The 25,752-nt window shown below is 36.3% G+C and overlaps 2 protein-coding genes across 2 annotated transcripts; both read left to right on the plus strand.

Annotated features, from left to right (window-relative positions):
* The first annotated feature begins 824 nt into the window (after positions 1–824).
* Positions 825–8,180, plus strand: LOC145203174 (centrosomal protein of 72 kDa-like). Its single transcript, XM_080075838.1, has 15 exons — positions 825–1,038; positions 1,249–1,376; positions 1,514–1,706; positions 1,802–1,863; positions 2,024–2,144; positions 2,375–2,500; positions 3,335–3,404; positions 3,915–4,021; positions 4,862–4,998; positions 5,171–5,303; positions 5,465–5,532; positions 6,076–6,207; positions 6,489–6,590; positions 6,984–7,126; positions 7,536–8,180. The coding sequence occupies exons 1-15, from the start codon at positions 969–971 to the stop codon at positions 7,690–7,692; spliced, it is 1,749 nt and encodes a 582-aa protein (XP_079931964.1). The 5' UTR covers positions 825–968; the 3' UTR covers positions 7,693–8,180.
* A 4,483-nt stretch (positions 8,181–12,663) lies between these two features.
* On the plus strand, positions 12,664–25,091 carry LOC145230021 (aconitate hydratase, mitochondrial-like). The gene is made up of 17 exons (XM_080095375.1): positions 12,664–12,835; positions 12,958–13,091; positions 13,391–13,457; positions 13,608–13,718; positions 17,085–17,258; positions 18,360–18,570; positions 19,040–19,243; positions 19,422–19,513; positions 19,615–19,716; positions 20,289–20,386; positions 20,542–20,605; positions 21,664–21,849; positions 22,063–22,185; positions 22,497–22,652; positions 23,062–23,253; positions 24,038–24,292; positions 24,657–25,091. Exons 1-17 carry the CDS (start codon positions 12,803–12,805, stop codon positions 24,786–24,788), a joined length of 2,334 nt encoding a protein of 777 aa, XP_079951501.1. The 5' UTR covers positions 12,664–12,802; the 3' UTR covers positions 24,789–25,091.
* The last annotated feature ends 661 nt before the right edge of the window (positions 25,092–25,752 follow it).

Here is a 25,752-nt window from a genome sequence, read left to right on the forward strand (position 1 = left end):
TCATAAAGTAAAACTCTCCAAAGCAAAGATTACGTTTGCGACCAAAAGTAATTCTTGGTCTTTCCCGTGACGCAGTTGGGCAACAAGTGACGTAAAGAGGTGTGAGACCACGTAGGTCACAGTGACGAAGTTGATGACAACTGTGACGGGACAGTCGCAGGATGCGTCTTGCACAAATCGGTCACACCTTGGCTTTGCGGGCTAATTGGCAAAAGTACAATCAGATCTCCCTACTTGCGCTTGATTAACATGAAGAATAAGATAAATATGAGCTTTAAAGCAATTGTCTTTTGTTTATACAATAAATTCCATATGCTGTGATTCATTGGCCAAATACACGTGGGAATAGCTGAATGAATTTATGATCCACATGTTTTGACTATATCCTGTATTGTTTTTGACTTTTAATAATGCGGCTGTTGTTTTATGGTTTGTCAGAAGACCCCGCCATGACATTTCGACGTACATGTCCGTAGAACAGTTTTTATCCGATATTTCAACTTGTCAAACCTAGCAATAGGGTGAATCCTGATATTAGCAATCGGAATGGAGTTGCAAGAATCGGAAAAACAATAGCATCCCGGGGTTAGAACCTTTTACTCTCTCCAAAACGTTTCCCCATCGCCCCATTTTAAATTATTAAAAGCAGGGGAATCCCCCGCAACTGAAAGCAGCGCTAAATTTATGAATTTTTGTTTGCTTTTGCTTTTTGGCTTGCAATTACTTTTGTCACGCAATGTTTAATGGATTAGGAAATAATAAAAAAAACAGCATGAAACTTAACAATAAATAAAATAATAGTATGTAACAAGGCAGTGCTGTGCACGACTTTCGAAAGTTAGTTTTTGTTTTAAAATACTTAAACTTTTACATCCCAAGTTTTTTGGTGAAAAAATAAGCGCTACCTGAACCAGCCATTTAAAAAAAAAATTGTGACATAGTAATACAGCTAGTTACATATATGCAAGATGGCTGGAAACTTGGAAATCACAGAAGAATGGATAAAGGAAAGAATAAAGTTAGAGCATGACAGTCTGGGTATGTTATGTGTTCATTTTTGTCAAAGAACGTTTTGTGGAAAAGTTCTTGGCTGATTTTTTTATATTGTTACAATTTTTTGACAGCTGGATAATAAAGCCAAAAATGAATAAACTACTAAATTATTTGAACAAAAGGAACATGTATTGGACTAAATTGCTAAAACTAAAAGCTGATTTTTTTGTTTTCCTTATTCTTGTTAACTTTCAGATGATGTAAAGTCATTGGCACTTCCTGGGACTTATCATGAAAAAATAACAAAGCTTGGTTTTTCCTTGCAAAATTTTACCAGGTTACAACAACTTGATTTGTCAAAGAACAACCTTGTCACTCTCAAGGTAAAACTGTATTTTAGAGTTATGCCTCTCACAAATTGCAAGTAAAATGTTTAAGAACTTATAATAGCCTGACCTAAATAAAAGACTGACAAATTTGTGATTAAGTTTTTATTATCACATTGATAACTATAACATAGGGATTGGAGCACCTCAGTCTTCTGGAGCACCTCAATCTCTACTACAACAAAATTCAAGATCTGAAGGAGATTTTTCGCTTAAGAAAGAACCAAAATCTCCGTGATATTGATTTACGTTTAAATCCAGTCACAGGGAATGAACCCGATTACAGATTGTTTATTGCACACATGTTGCCTTTACTGCGAAGACTTGGTGGGTAGCACAACTTCAATACAAAAACTTTTTTTTGGTCAACTTGTTTTCAGTATAGTAGCCTAAAAATTATTGCCTTTAAAATTTTTATTTAGATGACCGACCAGTGAGGGACAGTGAGCGCAAAGCTGCATTTCTTCACTTTTCTGCCACTGAGGTTTGTTAGGTTTTGGGTTTGTATATTACTGTGTGTCAATGTTGCTATTGCTTGTTTCGTATGTACAGTGTACATTGCTGCCATATATATAGTTTTTGCAAAAATTAGGTGTTGCAATATTTACACAGCCAGGCACAATGAACAATATTTTTTTAATTAGTTGCCAGATATGTTTGATGTTGATGATGGGAGCATATCCGAGGCCCCATTTATTATGGGAAGGGAACAGTCTCGCCAACCAAGAGTAAATTATGTGAAAAGTCTTGTCCAAAAACCAACAGGTTATAAACAGTTTGATAAAAGTGTAGTATCTTGTTGTTCACAAATTTATTAGATTGTGTCAGGGTTAAAAGATGGACCAGTGCGATATTTAAGTTTTTAATCATGGAGGCAAATTTGTGTGATAAACTTTTTGTCTGAGACAACATATTATTTTTGTGGAGTCTATTTTAAATTCCATTATGACATGATAATGTAAAATGCAACTTAACCTTTTTTGTTGCATTTTTAGTAATGCACGACAATGACACTATAAGTGATGTGATTGATTTTGTAAACCAAGGATTGAACAAAAATTCAAGTGGACAGAATCAAATGTTCTTGTCAAATCCCCCAATGCAAATGCACACCCAAGCAGGTTTGTAGTCGTTTTATATTGTATTTTGTAAGTATGAGGATATCACTTTGGGTTGCGAAAAATGGTGTGAAGGGCATTTGGTTGAACTCTGGTGCTAAGCTTGGAACAACAAGAAAATGTAGTAAAAAAAAACAAATGAAATATATAAAATAATACACATATTTTTTCTTGTTAAACTTGTTGGATTGCCAAATTACATAGATGGCTGCACAAACCTCTGTGGTGCATTTTGTGAATAGAAACCCCTACACAAAACAAGTGTTTCTTAAAACATCAATCAAGGTTTAATACATTTAGAAATGTGTTAGGTTTGTGAATTGTAAAATCATATTTCTAACAGTAGTTACTTAAGACCAACATTCCAAGATTAAAAACTCCCTGTTAAACATTTCCAGACCAAACCGAAGCTGTTTATTTAGTTTAGGCAATCCAGACAAAAGAATAGGCCCCTCCCTTTATATGTTGCTATTGTTCGACGCTTAAAGCGTGAATAGCAGTGTTGTGAGCCGTTAGCGCTTAAATCTTGATACTTGAGGTTTCAAATTACAGTTAGTATCGCTGTGTGTCCGGTAGCTGTGCAGATAGTAGGTCAAATTTGTGCTAAAATGGTTGTGCATGAGAGATTTTGTAGCTACTTTTAAAAGTTTGTTGGGTTATTATTGGACAAATACATCAGACAAATTTGTAGCTACTACTTTGAACTGATAAAATATTTGGTTAAATTTGTTTCGTTTTACCGTTTCATTGCCCTAAAAAGGTGAAACTGCAATTATGCAAACATAAACATGTGTTGCTTTCCCGGTTTAGTTTACCTTTAAGCTTATGTTGCATCAGATTTGGTGAAAATCGTTCAAAAAGAAACTGAAGCGGAGGACAGACGGAGGGAGTTGGAAGGAGATGTTGGGTATGTGACGTGTTATGTTTTGCAACTTTCCTTTCGACGCAAAAAATAATGCTTAAATTTTGTTCAATCACAAAGGGCTTTGTTTAAAACGACACTAAACCTGTTCATTATTTTTTAAATTTGTTACAACAACACGTATTTTTAAACAGTCCTAATAACTTTATCTCTACTATCGCCATTTGATTAACATCTAATAAAATAACGCCTTTTCAATCTCTCCTCCGTAACTTTTTTAAAAAATACATCGTAAACACAATTCAAGTTAACTCACCTTCTTTGTAAATTAAATCGAGAGTATATGGCACAGTTGTGAAAAGTAGATCGATAAAAAATAAATTTTCAGGAAGCTTGAACACACTACATTGTAATGCATATGTTTCAACAATCACATTTTTCAGAACATACCACAAGCTCTTTGCCAGAGTTGTTTTCGAAAACAGGACTCATTATGATACAGTCAAACCAAACGGTGTTTTCTTACCGTTTATTAACTGCTTAATTTTGCGACAGATCTCCGCTAAAATCAGCAGATAACAGCAACGACACCTTAAAGTTTGAAGACGAGGACTCTGCTTATACCCAGTATAAAAGCGTTGCAAACTACACACCACACCCAGGTTCGAATTCGACCGTTTCCAAGCGTCTATCTATAATGTACATGTAATTTTGCGTTGTTTTCTCGGAGTTGCGCTTTCCTGTGCATTTTCAGATTTTTAGTAGGATACGAAACGTTTAAAAGGAAATTGATTATGTTTTGTTAAAAGCTCTGCTTAAGTCAAAATCGCTGGGGTGCCACTTCGTGTGTGTATGTTTATTTTCGAATTCCATTCTTAAATACCCTGTGTTTGTAACTTTCTTTCTGATGAATTTTCTGAAAATTTGTCACCTCAAAAACAATATTTTTGGTAATATTGTTTAAATTGCCACCACTCTCTTAGCGTCTGCTCAATATTTTTGTTTATTTAAAGCAGTGGTTCTCAACCTTTTTGCTTTTGTGGACCCTTTTCGATACTGTTATCTAATTGCGTATTTTTGTCCCTTTTTTATTACCAAGCAACCAAACCATGGTGCATAAAATAGCAACCAAGTTCGATCCAGGAACAAAATTTCAACCCCTTTTCTTTGGGTTGTGACGTAGGGAATCAACAAGAGAGCCACATTACATTGTGTTGTGAAGTTGTTTTTCACTGAAAGTTTACATCTGTTGCATCACAATTAATAGGGTTTAATTATCACCATGCATTTTGGTTTGTCGCCCATGAAGAATGATTTTAAACTAGTTTCATGCTATTTTAAAACACTAAAGCGTTTTTTTTAATCGCGATTTATCTCGTTATGCGCGAATTAAGAAGTTGTCGCGGACCCCCTGAAAACGCTTTGCGAACCCCCGGTTGAGAACCACTGATTTAGAATCTAAATTTTCGATCAAAAAATACTGCAAGCGTCTTTATTATTAGGAAACACAGATCCACCACCAACTGTCAATCAACCTGCTGTTCTCCCGCCCAAGATGTCGCAAGCATCGTCATTATTGAGCGACTCGAGTTGCGAGGATTTTCAATCGCTTCCCGAAGGCAAGAAGCTGAGTTTTGGGGTAAGGCTTTAAATCGAAACACGAAAAATTAAAATAGTTTAATGGTTATTTAACTCAATCTAAGACATTTATTTTGCTGATTTTGTTGCCATTCCGTAAGAATTACAGCTGCTTAACGTTTTTTTTTTGTCATTGTTGTTGTAAAGTTTAGTTTTTCTTTTCTATGGTACAGGAGTCAACCACATCTCAAGAAGTGTCAAGACGTAAAAACTTGACTCAGATTCGATTTGTCGAAGGTCTTTTAAACCTCGTTGACCGCTACTGGAACGGATCAAAGTCGCTTCATTATCATCAAAAATTTCAAAGTAAACTGAATGGGTTGAAATATATATTATGTACAAACTAAGTACAAGTTGTTTCATTCCTACTGTAGTATATTTGGAATGCAAACATTGTGAATTAATTTTAAAAACTATATTATATAAACTATGTGTTTCTTTAAACTTTTTTTAAATTTGTTTTTTAGGTTTGGTTCAAAAACCGTTGGATCAGTACGAGACAGAATTGTCATCAGCTAGAGAAGTGCAAATCAAGGTTTGGATTATGTTTTGTGCTTTTTGGTACTACTGTTTATTTTTTCTCAAAGAGCTCAGTGGTACAAATGAACATATGTTTTGCATCGTGTGTCAATAGCTTTAATTTTGTCCCAACAAGTATTTCCTCCAAGTTAAACACAACGGGCCTAACGCTTTGCAAGAAAATTCAGTCAACAACTCTTCAAAGCATGAAAATTCAGCGTGAAAACCACTAAATCGGTCGCTGTGTTTTCTTTGTTTCACTAAAACAAATGCATTTCTCTATTGTAAGCATCATCAGTGTTTGAAAACAATATAAAAAGCGGGATAAGACCAACAAATAAAAGCAAAAAATACAAAAAGCACACACACCCAGACCAACCGCAAGAACCTCTCCTCTGCCTTTCATGACTTCAAGTGCAGACCGGCACGTATGGCGCTGATAAAACCACGAAAAAAAGGCGAGGAAAAGATATTGGAGATTTCAATGATAAAAAAGATACTCTTCAAAACATATTTTTTCGTTTATTTGTTGTTATTGTTTAATAATGCTCATTTTTAGGTTCTACAAGACAAAGTGTCGACACAACAGCACGAAATCCAATCTCTTCATCAACAGCTCCATAGCGCCACCAAACAGACTCAAAGCGCTCACTCAAAACAGGGAGAATTATCTAACGCTAGAGCAGAACTGGTGAGATAGTTTTTTTTACCTAGGCAGCTGAGCTTCTCAATCGCCTTATGCTCGTATTGGTTGTAAATTATTTTTGAAAAATGTTTTCTAAACACTATTATTGTTCTTATAAAGGCTTTGCAGAACCGTGCACTGCTGGCAACCAATGGGTTAGAATTGAGCCAGTACCTAAGTACAATGCTCTGTGCTTCGTGATTTTTTCAATGATTTTAGTTGTTATCACGGTATTTTAGGACAAGTTTACATTTTTGTACTCTCCCATTAAGCACGCATATTTTCAGGACTCAATGAAATCCCGTCTCAACCTAACATCGAGCGATAACAAGATTCTGCGGAACAAAGTTGCACAGCTCGAAACTGATCTGAAAGTGGCGAAACAGTCGGTAGGTAGTTAGTCCCCAATCCGAAGCGTTCATGTAGAAATAACTAACACAATTCGGTTAGTTTTTAAATAACAAAACATTTATAATATTAGTCCAACTTCCGTTTAACACACTTAAATGAAAACGAATGATCTCTTTTAAATGAAAAAGACAAGTAGTTCGTATGCGCATTAGAAGTTAGAAATAGGATGTATAGTATTTTTATTGTAACTGATTTAAACCCAAAATAAAGCTAAAGCTCGTTTTACTTACGCACTATTTGTTGGAGTTAATATATTTACGGATATTTACTGTTCAATTTCTACATAAGTTTGGCCAAATGCATTCACTTTTATTACGTACCTCCAACCTCAGAATCGCTGGTTAAATATTTGGTGTTTTTTGCCGTTGCAGTCGGTGGATAATAGCAAGGATCGCCTTCGTGTTGTTGAACAAGAAAACCGCCAACTCACAGAACAAGTCGTGAATCTGAAAACAAAAATGGAACAATACGAAAAACTCAGCAAACTTACAGAGATGCTGCAAGACAGTCATCGGTAGGTTGTGTGAATAAACCTTTTGTGCTCGAAAAGGTTTTGAAGGGGAGAAATTTATTGTGCGGATTTATTGGGCGGAAACATAGGTTTGTTATGAATTCAGGTTGTGTTGTGTTGTAATTTAATGAGTACCAAAAATGTAAAACGGAAAGTGTAGTTATTTGTGTGATATTGTGTACTTTTGTGATAAGGAAATAAAGCTTACACACAAAAAAACAACCATCTGTACCTTGGTTGACTCAAATAAGAAAACAGGTAAACTAATGCAATAAAGCATTTGAAACGAGTTTGTCAATTTGTTTTGATTGCCATGTTTTGTCTCGCTGCTGCGTACAGAAAATTTAACTCTTGGATTTTCGAAAAGGGCCAAACAATTTGTATTACTCACAAGAATATGTTAACGTCGTAGATCTCTGGTGACAACCAACGAACATTTACTTGGCGAACTAGAAGACGCAAGACGACGTCATCAGTGTGAGATTGAGCAATTGAAATGGAGTTACGACAAGTTAAAATCCACCAAGCGAATTTCTAATGGTCATGGAATGCTTAATGGGGAACTGTGATTGGCTGTCGTCATTGGCAACCGTCCTGATGTATGCAATCGGAGTAAAATTGAGTTTAGGGCACCGTCTGTATTTCGTCTGCTTTTGGTAATGCCAGATTTTTTACTATGACCCAAGCGCCTTGCCTTGAAAATTTCCTTTACACCTAAAGCTGGTTTTCCAACGAGCTTTGTGTATTTCTAACAAATAGTCTGCAGTCCTACATCACCATGACATCGTTGTTTTGAAAACGAACTCTAAAGTGGTTTAAACGAGGAAATCTGCTTCAACGTATAAACCCAAACAAATCTTTACAATTGGTACTATTTCTCCTAACTTCTTTACTTATATATCCGACATGCTTGCAACAAGTATGCCTGCTGTGTTGAATGTTGTATATTTGTACGTTTGTGGTGCCCAACCGTAATCCTAAGTAATCTTCATTTTTTTTACTTTTTTCAATTTTTGTGTGTGCACTGTAGTTTCCGATGTTGTCATATTGCGCAGTGCATATGTTGCAATTAAATGCGCCTTGTCGCCATAAAAATCAGCAGTTTCGAAATGTAAAAAAATGTTAAGGCGATAAGGTCCCCATTATAGCCTATACTTTACGGTAGTTTTTGTTTTAGGTTACAGTTTTACCGACCACAAAAGTCAAAATGACGCAGAGTTTTCAAGGGCAGTTCACTCGGCTTTTAGCACAAATTAAAAGTTTGTTTCAAAAGACACATTGAGCCGCCATAAAAATCATTTTCCATGATCCTGTGAGCATTTTAACACATTGGGGCAACTGTGATCTTTTTGTGCGGGCAACTGTGTATAGGTCTGGGTAACCATTGGCAGCCATTTGTAAATCTTATTTCCTTAACTTGCTGAGTCATTCTAATGCCATGATCAAGACATCACGTGCATTAGCGTTTTCCAAGTACGGTTGCAAAAGAGACAATATAATGAACGAGGCATGCAACTTATGATCCCTAGTAACCACTTACCCAAACACCGGCATAAGTTCCTTAAAAATTAACGTGACGTCAATAGACCAGTTCCTCCCCCCTTGTGCCCGGCACACTTCCTGCAAATGAATGGAGCAAAACGGAAAAGAAGAGCACGCCTTACAGTTAAGGTTCCATTCAGTTTACCACATACGTCAAACCACCAGGTTTACATTATTTCTTCCTGATTACGTAGACATATTTTTGCATGGTCCAAATTCGGATAGCTTCGTGCAATTTGGCGGTTGATCAATGGGTATTGCAAGGAATAAATGCATTTATTGCAGAATCTTGGAGTGGAAATTAGTTGTACCGTACGTGTACAGTTCTTGCTTTAGAATTTCGTTTTGTTTGCTTTGCAAGAAAAGAAAATGTATACGTAATAAAAGCTAGATGCCTTCAATAGGAAAGTTTGCATGTGACGTTTTCACGAATGAAGTTAGATTTTTCAAAGAAGGCTAGTCATTGTTGCTGACAAATTATATCGTTGTAAAGCAGCCAGCGTTACGCCGTAAAATCCTAAAGATCAGGACCTTGAACCGCCTTGTCAAATACACCGGTACTGAAACCAAGCGCAAATTACCTTGTGAACCACTGTTGCACTAAGGCTTTTAATCTCGTCCACTGCAAACAGTTTTCCGCTATTTAGGCTTAATTGATCTCCTAAAAACAGGTCACAAACCTTATAAAATCGACCGGTATCGTTGTATTTTTTTGTACAATAAGCGAATAACAAGGTAGCCTATGTGGTAAGACGATAGTGCTGTAAATATCTAACGACAAAATAGAATATGTAGTAATAAAATATACCCCACATGGTATTTATGATTTGTCACGTATATAGTATTGATCAGACTCTTGAGGATTTTATGAAGATATGATAAGATTATTTACAGTGCAGACGGATACTGAATTTGACCGGTCAGTAGGCTACGATGCCTTTATTACGCAGTAGCATTGGTGGATTTGTTTCTGACACAATGCAATAAGCGTCGAAATGGTAAACCTTCATAGACTGGTGAAAGTTGAAGCAGGTAAAGGCAGATCGGTCTCTGAGATCTAAAGCAAAGTAGCTTGAGCATAAATCTTTTATTGCTCGTGATTTTTTAAGTTGGATCTAAAGTTTCAACGACATATGTAAAGTTAATTAACCAGTAAGTATGATAAACGTATCTCGTTGTAGGTGGACTAAAATCTGTACCGTTTTTAAAGAGAGTTCCTTAATACAATGGCCAAAGAACAAAATTTGTTTCTGCTGCGTTAGCTAAAACTAAACGAAATACTTGTGTGGTCCATGGACCATGATATCTATACTAAAATGGATTTGCAGCTCACCACGTGTTTTGATCACCTTGTTTTCGGGACTGTTATAGTCACAACCGAGTTTCTATTTTCACAACAATGGAAACATAACATTTCATGTAACAAGTAATAGAATTACTCTAAATAGCACCGTGATTTAGAAAATGTCTTTGTTGCCCTCCACTAGGCCGTGGGATTTTGGGAACCAGTGGCCTAAACCTGTTTTATGTTTCAGGTTTGCAATTTTTAATGTTAATTTGCACAAGAGTTTCGTACAGAAGCAATCATGTCGGGCAACAGTCAAATACTGCTACCAGCTTCTGCAAACAACCAAACAACAACCACAACTATTATCTTACCGATTGAAGAAGAATGTGTTATCTCAAGAGGGATATCCCATGCATATGTGGCCGCAGAACTGATTGTTCTGATTGTGCTCATGCAGTTGAGCATTTATTTGCTCATCGTTAGCACACGCTACTTGCTGAAGTTCGGCCAACCTAATTTGAATTACACCAACCGTATTTGTTGTGCTTCTGCAATGCTCCTGCTACTGGAGTGTGTGTTTTTTGAACTAGAAGAGTATTTACCAGAAGTTTCTGATGGCTTTTGTACAGCATACACTGTAATCAACGTGCTTGTGGCCACAGGAAACCGTACCCTAATCTACACAGTTCTTTGGATACGACAAAGGTCGCTCTACGCAAATAGACTGCAAAAACTGCGAACCAAAACTATCAGCATAATAAGCACTGGCACAATGGTTGGAATATCCGTGTTTGGTGTAATGGGAATTATTGTCATCGCAACAATACCACAAATGGAGAAAGAAAACGTTTGTGTTAGTGGTGATGTCACGATGGGTCAACGCGTCCTGATGCCATTGACTTATTGCGTGTCTTCATTATTTCAAATAGTGCTTTTTGCGCTTACGTTTTATCCGGTTGCAAAACACACGTGTGGCACAAAAGATACTTTCAAGAACCTGAAGCTTAAACTTCTTTTGATTAGACTAAGCATATGTACATCGGTATGTGTGGTTGGAGATTTAATATTCGTGTGCTTATCTGCAAATAAGCCACAATGCGCAGCCTACAGTTTTATACCGATATGTTCGGCTTTTAATTCAGGCCTGCATATTCTTGCAATGATGTTTTCCTTTGCTGATTACAAGTATAGGTTGTGGCCGTTTTGTCGCACCGGCGAAGACCGCACTTCACCGCAACCAACAGTAGCAAGTGGAACTGAAGGCATAAGCAAAAACATTCTGGTTTAAATACCCATTTTTACTTGTTTTATCGCAACGCTTTATATGTAATTTGCAAATGAACTCGTTTGTATTTTAGCGCGATTGTGCTACAGTAATTTGCTTCACCGCCCGAAATATACTCAACTCATCACAGAAAAGGGTTACGGCGAGTACCAAGAGTGGCACCCATGGGCGCCGGCAGTAATTTTTCCAAGAGGGGGGGGGGGGGGGTGGTCAAATTTCGACAAAAACATACTTGCAGGGGTAGATTATTATTTTAAGTAACTATGTAGGGCTTGTAGGCTACACATGGCATAAAATATATGTAGTAGATTTGCGTCAACGATGAAAAATCCCCCCACAGCCACGCAACTATGAACCATTTTGTCCGTTCAAAAAACATAAAAGCGGCAGAGGCTATGAAAACAACACCAGATACGCAAACAATACAGACGTCATTAAAGTCGCTAGTTTAGACTTTGCTCTGAGTATCTCAACTCCCTTTCTTATAGCATTATTGTTTTTCAGTCATAACGTTTTTCGAAAAAATGTTGTAATTTTGGGCACTTTGAAATTCCAGTGGGGGTCAAATCTTGCCCCTACGTGCCGGCGCCCATGGTGGCACCTGGATGATGACGAGCATAAAAAGTTTATCAAAAAATATGTCAAACAAAAAGTGTACGTGATAGTTTTCTGAGTAGATCAATGGTGTACCACCAGAGTCCTCTAATAGTAATCTAATAGAGGACTCTGGTACCACACTAGTGCGGACACGATTGGACCGAAAAATTGGTTGATTGGTTCAAACCATAATTGGGATCGGTAACTATAACAAATAAAAAAATAAGGTGTTTAAGGAGCTTTTCTTTTTTTCCTGGATTGGGCGAAAGTCCGGATTAATTGAAGCATTTTGTTAAAAAGGGGCATTACAAATCAGTCGTACCTTAAGTTTTATTGAAATTTGGCGAAAACCGAAAAAAAATCGAATTCGGTTTACCCGAAGGTTACTGTACTTGAAATATACGGGTGTTTGTTACGAAACAGGGTCAAGTCCACTTGTTCATGTCGTTGTGTCATCATGTTAATTGTACTTGGTCCATCAGCAATACAGCTTGAACTCCTCTGGTACATACTATGGATTTTTTAGACTATACAACGGATTCTGACCGAAGTCTATCTGAACTGACGTACAAGAATCAACCTGAGATCGGTGGAATCCCTTTTCGTACAATTTAATCCAAATCAACACAGTTTTTATGTGTTTATTGTGGACATTTACAAATAAATTATATCCTATAAAATATACATAAAAATAAAAACTATTTTTGTTAACAATATCTATTGTTTAATTGAGTCATTACATACATAAAAATGAAACAAATTATTATTTTTTTCTTCCATGTTTAGATCAGGATATTTAAGAAGTCTAAAGAGAGAAATGCTTGTCCTTGGCGCTGTGTATAAAAATTCTGACCTTCGTCTTTTGAAGCAGTGTCAGCTAAATACGTTTGACGATTTGTTTCGTTTATTGCATTAAAAGTTTTTGTTGAATTTGTTTCGTCGTTGCGTATCTTTGTCAGTGAACAAAATGGCAACCATTACTCGTCTTCTACGCGTGCAGGTATTAATAATAATAATCTATTATTTTTAAACTTTTTGTATAGTTGCTATTTGCTAACAACAATATGTGTGGAATGTTGCAATACTTATTTTTTTATTTGTGTTGCGCTTCTTGTTTTGCAGACGTCATGTGTTCGTCTTTTCCACACAACTTCGGTGGTCCAGGCCCGGGCTGCTGTGGCCATGAGCAGATATGAGCCTGATCAAAAAATCAAATACGCAAAACTTGAAGAAAATATATCAATTGTTAAAAACAGGTTGGTTTACCTTTTAGTTTAGAGATTTTGTAGACATTTTGTGGTAAAATTACATCTTAGAAACAAGTCAGAGTGGAAATATGGGGGCTTAATAATAATACAACACTAAGATTTCCCACACAATCTTTGCAGTTACTTTACTTTAGCTGCCTTAACTGATATATGTAATAAAACATTGTATTACCAGTTCGGAAAGCTGCTTTTTTCTCTTTTTTATTTATAACATTCACAGTTATGTGGATATTTTTAACCACCCTAGAAACTGCCTTTTTGTTTTCATGAAATCTTTTGTCATTCAGGTTACAACGGCCACTGACTTTGAGTGAAAAAATTGTGTATGGTCATTTAGATGACCCACATAACCAGGTAAAAGTCGATAAAGTTTTGTTTTAATAAAACAGTTAAAGGTTTACAATATTTGTTATGTGAACAACACAATTTGACAACTTAAAATGGCATTTTTGTGCAAAATGGTAATTAGTGGTTAGCATTGGACTAGTCAAAACTATGGTTTAGGATATTGTTCGAGGTGAAAGCTATCTTCGTCTTCGGCCAGACAGAGTTGCAATGCAAGATGCTACAGCACAGATGGCTATGCTGCAGTTCATCAGTAGTGGCCTACCCAAGGTCAGATTTTTTTTAATTATCAGAGGTTGCAAAATTCTGGTGATGATGATGAAATATTGTATTTTCACATTGCACAACACTCCATCATTGAACATGTTCCGGTTGTTTTTTATGGGTCCCCCTGAAGGGGACATGTATTGTTTTTGTCTATATTTTTTTCTTTCTAATGCAGATTTGTTCCCACGTTTTGGTCAAGAAAGAATGGTTTAAACTTTTTCAAATTTACACACATTATAGATATTGGTCTAAAGATGGTCCATGTGAATTTTGACCCCGTTTGATCCCTCGGTTCACCCACAGCCCCCCAAAACGTGAAATTTTTAATGTGGATTTGTTCCCACGTTTTGGTCAAGAATGAATGGTTCAAACTTTTTCAAATTTACACACATTATAGATATTGGTCTAAAGATGGTGAATGTGAATTTTGACCCCGTTTGATCCCTCGGGTCACCTACAGCCCCCCAAAACGTGAAAATTTTAAAACGGCTATACTTGCTAAAGTACTTCATTAAGGAGTTATATGCTTTGTTGTTTGGTGCAATATAAGGTATTTCAAATAATTTTGTACCTTAAAAAAAGATTTACCCATTCTCACCCCTTAAACCCTAAAATATTCGTTTCTGTCTAACGCTGGTTTGTTAAATGCGTTTGGTCAAGAAAGAGTGCTTTAAATTTATTCAAATGTGCACAGATGTTAGTTATTGTTCCGAATTTGATCCTCCTGAAGTTTGACCCCAAACAACCCAGTGGTTCACCCACAGGCCCCCCAAAACAAAAAAAATTAAAAACGGCTGTACTGACCCAAGTACATAATCTGAGGGTTTCATGCTTTGTTGGTTGGTACAAAGTAAGCTATTCTAAAGAATTTTGTAACTTTTGATTGGATTCACCAATTTTTACCCCTTAAACCCCAAAATAATAAGTTTTAGGCCAGAAATACAAGTCCTAATGTGCTGAAATGTTGAACAATTGTTTGCAGTAGGTTATTTGTTTAGTATTTAAAATATTGCCTTAATCGGCCAAATAGTTACTTTTACAGCAGGGGTCTCCAACACGCGGCCCGCGGGCCACATTTGGCCCGCCAGGCAATTTTCCGTGGCCCGCGGCATTATTAGCAAATGAAAAAATAAATTAATATCTTCTAAAATTTAAAGGATGTGTTTGTTTTATTTACCTTTCAAGTATTTCACAATTCCAAATTATATGTCAATAAGTTAAAAATACCAAATTTAACCTTTGTGATGCATAATTATTATTGTGATGAAATAATGCAATCTTATTCTGATCATCAAAGCGTAAAATTTAAATCCGTTACGTTTTTTGTGTCCACTATTTTTGTTTAGCTTAGGGCAGTGGTTCCCAACCTTTTTGTATTCACGGACCCCTTTTATAAAGTTCATAGGTCCGCGGACCCCCAATGTAATTTAGTCTTGTAATGTTTTTCGTTTCCTGCATTATACCTTATTATACTTTCGCTTTTTGGGACAGAATTTTAATCACCCTTTACAGTCCTTCAATCTCAGTAAAGTGCATTCAATGCAACGAAGGGATAAATTTTTTGGTGTACAATAATTACAACAAAGCACAATAAGATCTATTGATGTGATGTCACAATGGAGGTAACAGTCACAAACTTTCCTGATCCAGGGGTTTGATAAACAGTTTGCACTAGTATGAACGAATGTAAAAACGGTTTGGGAATTTAAAAATATTGTGCTGTTGTTAATGCTTCTACAAATGTTTACCTCCACGGACCCCCTGAAACCATCTCACGGACCCCCAACGGGTCCGCGAACCCCAGGTTGGGAACCACTGGCTTAGGGATACGGAACTTTTAAGTTCATAAAGGCCAACCAATGTTTTGTTGACACTTATGTTGGCCGCATTGACTTTTACAGATGCCTATAGACCAGTGGTTTCCAAACCATTTCATTTACATAACAGACGTTTCGTAATTTTCCGCGGTCCACGATGAATCAATGCTAAACCAATGAAATAGCTTAAGCTGCTAGAAGTAATTTAAACGTTTGCCACTACAGCTTTGGGATTCATTTTACCTAACTACTATCGCTTGGTTACGCTTATCAATGATCTCAGAGCGGGTTATGACATCACTTTGTTGATTTTTATGAAATGAAAAAGCATTGATGAACACGCAACTAAGATTGTAAAATGTAAAGTCATAAGCTCTTGAAAGTCAACGAAAATAACGCCGTTAGCCACTAAGGAACCAAATCTAGTTTGGAGACATCTGGCGTGGAGTGTTAGTTCCACAGTAATGTAACCACATATTTTTATATGATTGGTTTCGTGCAGTATAAAGGTCTTTTAGAACATTTTGACATGTAAGACTGCATGTGGCCCGCGGCCTCTAGAAAATTGGAAAATTGGCCCGGGACAACCGTTGAGTTGGAGACCCCTGTTTTACAGCCCATAATATGTGTACACTGTCAGTCAGATAGAAGTATCAACTCTCAAGGTAGTAATTCACTTGTTTACGATTAAGGCATGTGAATGCAGCGGGAGTGCTCAGCTTGACGTCCGGACGGATGTTTTACGAGACAGTCGTGTTGGTGATTAGAAATCAGCTGTTCTTGCGGAGCTATGCTATGTCGTTTTACATTTTCAGTTTTGGAAAATTGTGTTTAAAAACTGACCTTGAACAAAATTATCAATGTCAAAGCATGAGATTAAATTGAAAGTATTTTTCCTGTTCTTATTTACTGTTTTTTTTGTAATTATATGACAACACTGATGCAAAAAGAATACGGACAAAACTTTTAAATTTGGGTTAAGGCTAAAGTTGGTTAAGTTTTTCCTTAAGAATCTAAAAATAACCAGGATGTTTGTTTGCCATAAATCCACACAAACGCACATGTGGGGACCCATTCGTTTTTGCTTGCAAAAACAATCATATGTGTAGATCAAATGATGTGTATAGTAAATTGGTAAATATCTAACAATGATTGTGCCCTATTTTTACTGTTACCAAATCGCATGTGCATATGTGTGGGGACCCATTAGATTATGCTTGCAGAAACAATTATGTTATAAAGTGCCAGGAAAAAGAAAGAGACCCAATGAAATGTAGGTGCCAAATATATATCCATTTTAAATATAGTAAATGGTATATGTGATACATCGTTAAATATGATGTAGTATATATAAACTGGCAATATATAGGAAAACCACTATTCTAGTTTAACCTTGTGTTTGAGAGAGGTCACCCACTTGGTCAACAATGCTATGTTATGTTTGCGTTGGAGAGTAAATATGTGTGTGTGTGTGCCATAAAGTTAAATAGCTACCTATTGTAGGGTGAGTGCTGACTTTTTGACCTGACATTTACCACATGTTTTGTCATAGGTTGCTGTCCCATCAACCATCCACTGTGATCACTTGATTCAAGCTCAGGTGGGAGGAGAAGCTGATCTTGCTCGGGCTAAGGACATCAATTCAGAGGTTTACAACTTTTTGCAAACAGCTGGGGCTAAATATGGAGTTGGATTCTGGAAACCAGGATCAGGAATCATTCACCAGGTAGGAACATCTTTTAAATCAGGGGTGGGCAACCTTTGTTACTGTCGGGCCAATTATAAATGTCAAAATTGGATCGCTGGCCGCACATGTATATAACACAAAGTGATTTTGCTTTGTTTCTTACCAAATATGCTTAACTACAAGTATAATTCGTATTTAATTCTAGCCACATTTTGCCAGATCACATAAAACTAGCATCAGACGCATTAATCAGCTCAAAAATATGTAATAATTGGACTCGTTTGCCAGTACTTTTGAAATCCAAGCGTCTCTGCGGGCCGCACAACTTTTAATGAAGGGCCCATGCGGGCCGCAGGTTGCCCACCCCTGTTTTAAATGATAATACACAATCTTATACAGTTCAAATATCTAATACTTAAAAAAAATCTAATAAATTATATACAACTTTGTTATGTATTTTAGTATAACAGTAATGAATGAGTGCAGATGAGCAACCCTGGCTTATCGGTTCAAATGTTAGCATATCACACTTTTACATGTGCAAATGAAACATGTGCAAATGAAACATGTGCAAATGAAACATGTGCATATACAGTATTATGTTTTTTTGTATGTATAATACAACCTTGCATCTGAGATTGGTTCTATTACCACCTGTATGAGAGATTGAAGTTTCACTATTTGAGTTTTAAAGAAACAAACATATAGTTGTTAAAAAGTTTTCATTTTGTACAAAGCTACATTTCCCTCATCTAGAAAACTGCTGAGTGTGTTTTCATAGACAGAAATGTAGCTAAAAGTAAGTCAAAAGATGTTGAACTGCTCAGGTGTGGATTTTATAAAGTAATTAAAATTCATGTATTGCAGATCAAACAATATAATATACATTGTTATGTGAGAGATTTTTTTCATGTTAAATTATTATTTTGCGTTCTAATATAGTATGTCCTGGGTTATAAAAATATTTTAACATAAAAAAATGTATTTAAAGTGCAGCAATACTTCAAACAAGAAAAAATAAGTTAAACACTCTATCTAGTCCCCAAAACATTATTGTTGTATTGTGGTTGGCATGGAGCAGCAGTTTTACCTTTAGGATAATTTGCCAAAGTATTGTAAAAGTAAACCACACCTTTTCAGATCATTCTTGAAAATTATGCATTTCCTGGTGTGCTCCTGATTGGCACAGACAGTCACACACCCAATGGTGGTGGTCTTGGTGGTATTTGTGTCGGAGTTGGTGGAGCTGATGCTGTAGATGTTATGGCTGACATTCCCTGGGAACTTAAGTGTCCAAAAGTTATTGGTGTAAAACTGACTGGGAAACTATCAGGATGGACTTCACCAAAAGGTAATTGGTTAATTCCATGTTTTGTGTTTCCCATAAGGTGCAAACATTTTATGTGCATGGCTGAAAAAAGGCGTTTCAAGCCATTAATTCCTAAACTTTTCCCCCATGTATACCATTTGGAGGATTTGTGCATTGTTTGCGAACTATTCAGAAAAAAGCTACACTCAAAGCTCTACCATAAGTAAATTCAGTTCACTTTGTTGGGTCATCATAAAAAGAATAGATAATACATAATGTATAATCTGAGCATTCATGGTGATTATATCATTTTGATCAAATTTTTGTTAACTAATGTAAGTTTCTATACCACGTGGTATTCTTTGCATTCATGTGAGTTGTGTTTGTTTCCTAAATACATAAAAAAATCCACTTGGAATTGTTAAAATTACATTCTAGCTAAACCTGGTAAAAGAGGCAGCAGCGAATGTGTATGTATCATGCTTGTTCAAATAAATGAATTTTGTTTTAGATGTCATCCTGAAAGTGGCAGACATACTTACGGTGAAGGGTGGAACTGGTGCCATCATTGAATATCATGGACCAGGTGTTGACTCCATATCTTGCACTGGAATGGGAACAATCTGCAACATGGGAGCTGAAATTGGTGCTACTACGTCTGTTTTCCCATATAACAGCAGAATGAAGGACTACCTAATTGCTACTAGCAGACAAGGTATGTAATATGACCCTAAACTGAAGGAAACTGCCATTTGTGCTCATTGTTGGAAACAGAGATGGAAAAAGCCCCAGAATTTGTATCCTGCTTTCGAACATTTCATATATATTAAACACTCATCCAGTTGCACCTTTAACTTAATAAAACTATCTTATAATTTTGAATTTCCTTATAGATATTGCTGATGCTGCAAGTGATATGCAGCAACATCTTGTTCCCGATGAAGGCGCAGAGTATGATGAACTAATCACCATAGACCTTGACCAGGTATTGTTCACTAACTAGTATTTTCAGTATCTTGGTAGCAAGGACTTAAGTGTGCATTGCAAGTGTTTTGCAATTATAAATTTTCGACATGTATCTTGCAGTTAAAACCAGCTTTAAATGGACCTTTTACACCTGACCTGTACAACCCATGCTCGGAAATTAAAGCAAATGCTGAAAAAAATGGATGGCCTCTTGAAGTGAAGGTACCACATTCATTCATAATATATATGGCTTATTGTATTAAGGCAGAATAATCTACTAAATTTTGTGGTTGGGATCATGTGGCAAAATAAATATTGTTGATGACACAACACAATGAAACACTTTACTAGAATTTACGATACAACAAAAAAAAAACTTATCCACAAGCAAATGTTGGGGACCACATACAATTTGTAAAATACAACATTTTATCCCTAAAAATGCTATATTACCCTCGTCTTTGGAACTTAATATGTGTTCTAAAAAGACAGAAAAAGTAGCTGAAATTAAATGTTTGTCTATTGTAATGCATTTTATTGTCATGTCTTTAAAATGCTTGTAGACATTCACACAATTGTTAATAAATGTGCTCTTATACTTCTGAACAAATTAATGAAAGTTTATGAAAAGCATGTTTTGACCACATTTTACAATGTAAAGTAATTGGGTTAAAAATTGCCAATTCACAAAGAAAATTTTGGTGAAATTTTTTTACACATTATCAACAGTCCAACAAATAAAGTTTGGTTTGTTGAAAAAAATGAAGAATTTTTCATTCAATCTTTTTTATAAGGTTGGATTAATTGGAAGTTGCACAAACAGCAGTTATGAGGATATGGGAAGAGCAGCACATATCTGCCAACAAGCCAAAGACAAAGGACTGAAAGCTAAGTAAGTTCAACATGTGTAGAATTGATTGCCAAAGAGAACAATTGGAACAAATAGAATTTCACTTATAGTTTTATTGCCACTATTGTTAAAAAAAAAAAATCTACAACATTTAACTTTGTATGTGGCGAAAAATTGTTGACACATGTCTATTTCAGGTCAGCCTTTACAATTACTCCAGGCTCCGAACAAGTGAGAGCAACAATTGAACGTGATGGATATGTAAGTTTTAAAATATGTTGGCATGGCCAACCTGCTGATTCACATACTGAACCTCACAAGCTCTTCTGTGAAACAGCTTTATCCCAATTTAAAATAAACAATTTCTATAGTTTGAGGTGTGTTTGATTCGATTATGACTGCATAATAGTAGTGATGGGACGAGTACTCGGTACCCGGTATCAACGGTTCAATGGTATCGATACTCTTACTGTGTATCGAAATATTTTATCTCAGTTTTCGATACCCATAGTTCGATACCGAAGGCCGGTTTATACCATAAGAATACAGGCAAAATTTTGCCAATATTTGCTTCGGTCAGCACAAAATCGGGAAAAAGTTCCGCAAGGTTACGTATATTTTTATGGCTTTCGTGCGGAGATTACGGTACACTTTTCTGCATGTATGTGCGCACGTCTGTACCCCGGCCACAGCAGATAAATTAGTCAGTGATATACAACTGAGTACAACACTACACTTAAGTACTCGCTAATCGTACTCGGTACTCGGTATCGAAGGTATATACATGTGGTACTCGGTATCGGTACTCGCTTCAAAACCTGGTATCGTCCCATCACTGCATAATAGCTACATTACCCTCGTCGTTAGAACTTGCGAAGTGTTCTATCAGACAGAAAAAGTAGCTGAAATGAACATGTTTAGTTGTTAACTGTATTATAATGTTTTATCATTGGAATACTGCACGACTATTCATACAGTTATACCTTTTTGTAAAACAATTATTTTGTCTTACTTAAATATTTCTGTGATAAATTAAAAAAAGACGTTTGCAATTATTTGTTATAGATAGGTATAAAACTGGAAGCCTGGAGGGTGAAGGTACTCTTGTTTCTGTTCACACTAAAAAACAAAGCAGTTGCCTTTGTGACCATTAGCCAACCTACAATCAATTCAGTCTAAATATTTTTGTTTTTATACACCCATTTTTATTGAAGTGTAAATTGGATCACGTTATGGGTTTGCGCCGGTTACGCTAACAATCATTCAACTCAATCAAGTATTGTTGCTTACATAACCTTTGTCACTTCTACAATTAACAGGCACAAACCTTTCGTGATGTGGGAGGAATGGTTTTGGCAAATGCTTGTGGACCTTGCATCGGGCAGTGGGATCGCAAAGATGTAGCTATGGGCGAGAAAAACACCATTGTTACGTCATACAATCGCAACTTCACCGGACGAAATGACGCAAATCCCGCCACTCACGCTTTTGTGACATCACCTGACGTAGGTTGAAATGATGTCATAGATGTTTACCATGGTGTTGCGAAATAATGTCGTCATCCGCCATACTATACAATGTAAACACAGACTCTGTTACGCAATGCTGACGTCAAACATTTGTTTGTTTGTTTTCAAGTGATTAATACATTTTTTTTCTGGACGTAGTGCAAAATTACTATTACCGTCTTTTAGTTTCAACTTTCAAAAACTTTACAGGTTGTCACTGCAATGGTGTTTGCTGGTCAACTTGGTTTCAATCCGGAAGTAGATTACCTCGAAGCAGCTGACGGGTCAAAGTTCAAGTTTGAAGCGCCCACTGGTGACGAACTTCCAGCTAAGGTTGGAACTTTTTTTAATGCTTTGAACACCAAATTGATAGTTTTACATGTGTTTGGTTGCAAAACCACTTTTTGTGCCATTTTAAAGTCTGTATAACAAGAAGATCCAACGTAAAATGATTGATACTAAACTTATATCTGTTATATAAGTGCAACATAATTAAGTCACTTTTTTAACTCTCAAATGCCATTGACTGAAGGTGCCGACGTGCTATTATAACTATAACATTGTGCTTACAATTATGATCATTTGCATTCAAGATACACAGTTTAAGAAACATGTAAGAAATTCCTAACGTTGTCTCTTAAAAGGGATTCGATCCTGGTGAGGACACTTACCAACACCCGCCACAAGAGGGCAGCAATGTGAGTGTTGACGTTGACCCGAAATCCCAACGTCTCCAACTACTTGAACCATTCGATACTTGGCATGGCAAGGACTTGGAAGACATGGCGGTACTCATTAAGGTGAGAAAACTGTTATTTGTTGTCAACGTGTACATAAACGCAATGAATGAGGTTACGGTATGATAAAGTGATCTACGTTATAATTTGTATTTTTTATGACAAAATTAATTGCCGCTTTTGAAAAAATTCTCCCAATAGGTACTGCGCTTTTCACAGCCAACTACCTGCGCTTTAGAAATAGGCGACCTCTACTAAAATTCAAAGTGTTTCCACTAATTGCTTTATGTTCTGGCTTTCAGGGAAGCTTTATAAATCGTATTCACCAACTGTATAAGTTTTGAGTATGTGTCGAACACAACCTATAACATTTAAAGCCATGAAGATATAAGTAAGAATTACGAAATTACAAACAGTAAATTGTTTTGTCACATATAACTTGCATACCTACAACTTATTCCGGTTTCTTCAGGTGAAAGGCAAATGTACGACCGACCACATAAGTATGGCAGGACCGTGGCTGAAATACCGAGGTCACCTTGACAACATATCCAATAATATGTTGATCGGAGCAATTAATATTGAAAACGAGCAAGCAAACAAGATTAAGAACCGACTTACGAATGATTACGGCGCTGTACCCGATGTGGCAAGAAATTACAAGGTAATGTAAATGTGAAAGGAAATATTTACTATAGCGTACTTACATAAAATATATTCTTAAAGAAGGTATTAGACGTTTGGAACGCGTTCTCTTTACAACTACTTAATTTTAACGTCATAGTACCACTTTAAATTAAAAAAACAACCCAACTTATTACATAAATATATATCTTGGAGTTTATACAGTATGTAAATTGTAATAAAAATCAACGACCACTGCTTGCGTAATTATTTTTATTTATCAAAGTAGTACACTTTTTTTTCAAAAACAAAAATTCCCAGCTTGTATGATATACGAGTGACGCACAAAGCACTTTGATCTGTACTTGTTAATATTTTTTAACAACCTCTTTATGGCAATATGATGGTTTGCTGGGAAATTCTGTAGTTTGCATTGGGCCAACCTCAAAAAGTTGCTGAACACTTGAACGTCGGAAATTCATTTTTGTAATCTTTGCATCGCTGCATTCGTTGTTTTTATGATTATTATTAATGTTCAATTACGACTGTTTTTAATTAACCTTGACGAACTACCTAACACTAGACTTTTTGAGTTTGTTTTCCTTCAAAACAAATGTAATTTATTCCAGCAATAGCATATACAGTAAACCGGGTGCAGTTAACCGGATCTTCGCCCAATTTGGACAAAACTCGAGTTACAAATGATTTGTGTTGAAACTTAAACTAATCGACATCGTTTAATCCGAAACGTCGCCTAACCGGACAAATCTTTGGTCCGAACGTCCGGATTTGACAGAGGTTTGCTGTATTTTTCCATTTAACAGGCAAACAGTCTCAACTGGGTGGTTGTCGGAGATGAAAACTACGGCGAGGGATCGAGCAGGGAACACGCTGCATTAGAACCACGTCATCTTGGGGGCAGGGCGATCATTGTAAAAAGTTTTGCCCGAATTCATGAAACCAACCTGAAAAAGCAGGGATTGCTTCCGCTTACGTTTAACGACCCAAGCGACTATGACAAGATACAGCCCGATGACAAAATCTCGATCACGGGATTAAAAGATTTTACACCGGGAAAGGTTTGTTTAAAAGGATGCTTACATATTCTAAATTTGTAGAGTACTGTGTCCCTTATACCATACAAGGCAGAAACACTGAATGCTTCAAGTACAACTGAATGATGTTTTTACAATGTCCGTTTCAACCCCCTATGAAACAAAACACATCCCTCAGGTGCCTTTTATAGTAATATGGAAAAAAACAGTGATAAACTTTCCGAACTGATCGAATAAACCAACTTTTCGTTATGTTAGGTTGCATCGTTTGACAATCACTGCTCTAGCTTAAACGTAAATGTAAAACTAAAAGGTTTTTATTTTGCTCAGTTTGTTTGGAATTCGAACGTTTACGACTGTACCTAAAAACGTGTGTTGTCTCTTTCAGCCTTTGGCTTGCGTTATCAAGCACTCGAATGGCTCGAGCGAATCAATCCAATTGAACCACACTTTCAACCAAGGTCAAATTGAATGGTTCCAAGCTGGTAGCGCCCTCAACCGGATGAAAAAACTACAATAAACTCGTGACCGCACTGTCTCAATTCGCGTTCAAACATTCTACGCAACGTATGCTTAATTTAAGTTCATGTGTTTGTTAAAATATATCTATTACATACTGTTCCTTGTGTTTGTTTTTCGTAATTGGTGGTTTTCTGATTTCAAGAGTTCAAAAAGTGTTGTTTTTGGGAGTAAAGTGCTGGTGTATGTGAGCCAAAACTTTTTGTTGTGCTTGTTGGATGCAACGCTGCTTCAATTTCGCTCGTTTAAAGTATTCAGCTTGACAACAGCATAACCTATATTGCGAAGAAATTGGCGTCATGGACCGTCGAATTAAATTAAAAAAAATTATAGTGTTGAAATTATAGAGTCGCACCTATGTACACAAACAAAAGGGGCCAGAGATCCAAGTTTTTCCGACATGAAAATTTTCTGTACAGTTAATTATACTCTAGCAAAACAAACCTTCAGAAGTTGTTATTTTTACAAAAAAAAGCATACAGGTTGTAGAGACACTTTGCAACCTGTCAGATAAAAATGGATCTTAAACATCCAAGTAAGATTTTACGAAGACAAAATAGCTGTCGAAAAAGGGTGGGCGTATTTAATTTTAAACGAGATTTTTTTCTAAAATAAAAACACTGTCGTCGCTAAAGAGTAAAAACTGTAGAAAGCACGACACAGTTGAATAGCTCCCAGATAAGAATTTTCTCTTTGTTTTACCCATGTGCGGTATCACAACGAATTTGGATTACAATAAACATTAATATCCAAAATATGTAAAGTTGATAATCGTTAAATGGTGTTGTAACAAATCCGGAGAAATGCACATTAATCATCACCAACAGCAGATGGAGCTTTTGTTGAGAGAAATAGATGATCAATAAGTTTGTGTTGTAACGAATCTGATGTCCCCCGAGATGAGTTTAACTCCTTGACGTTATTGTAACCATATAATCCAAGACTGACGTCATCAACAAGGTAAT

This window comes from Phallusia mammillata, chromosome 1, assembly GCF_965637545.1.
Source record: "Phallusia mammillata chromosome 1, kaPhaMamm4.hap1.1, whole genome shotgun sequence".
Lineage (NCBI taxonomy): Eukaryota > Metazoa > Chordata > Ascidiacea > Phlebobranchia > Ascidiidae > Phallusia > Phallusia mammillata.

Coding starts and splice junctions, on each gene's coding strand:
- LOC145203174 (XM_080075838.1), top strand. CDS start 969: ATGGCTGGAAACTTGGAAATCACAGAAGAATGGATAAAGGAAAGAATA. Junction 1,039..1,248: donor GTTAGAGCATGACAGTCTGG/GTATGTTATGTG, acceptor GTTAACTTTCAG/ATGATGTAAAGTCATTGGCA. Junction 6,208..6,488: donor CTAACGCTAGAGCAGAACTG/GTGAGATAGTTT, acceptor GCATATTTTCAG/GACTCAATGAAATCCCGTCT.
- LOC145230021 (XM_080095375.1), top strand. CDS start 12,803: ATGGCAACCATTACTCGTCTTCTACGCGTGCAG. Junction 17,259..18,359: donor GATCAGGAATCATTCACCAG/GTAGGAACATCT, acceptor ACACCTTTTCAG/ATCATTCTTGAAAATTATGC. Junction 23,254..24,037: donor ATGTGGCAAGAAATTACAAG/GTAATGTAAATG, acceptor TCCATTTAACAG/GCAAACAGTCTCAACTGGGT.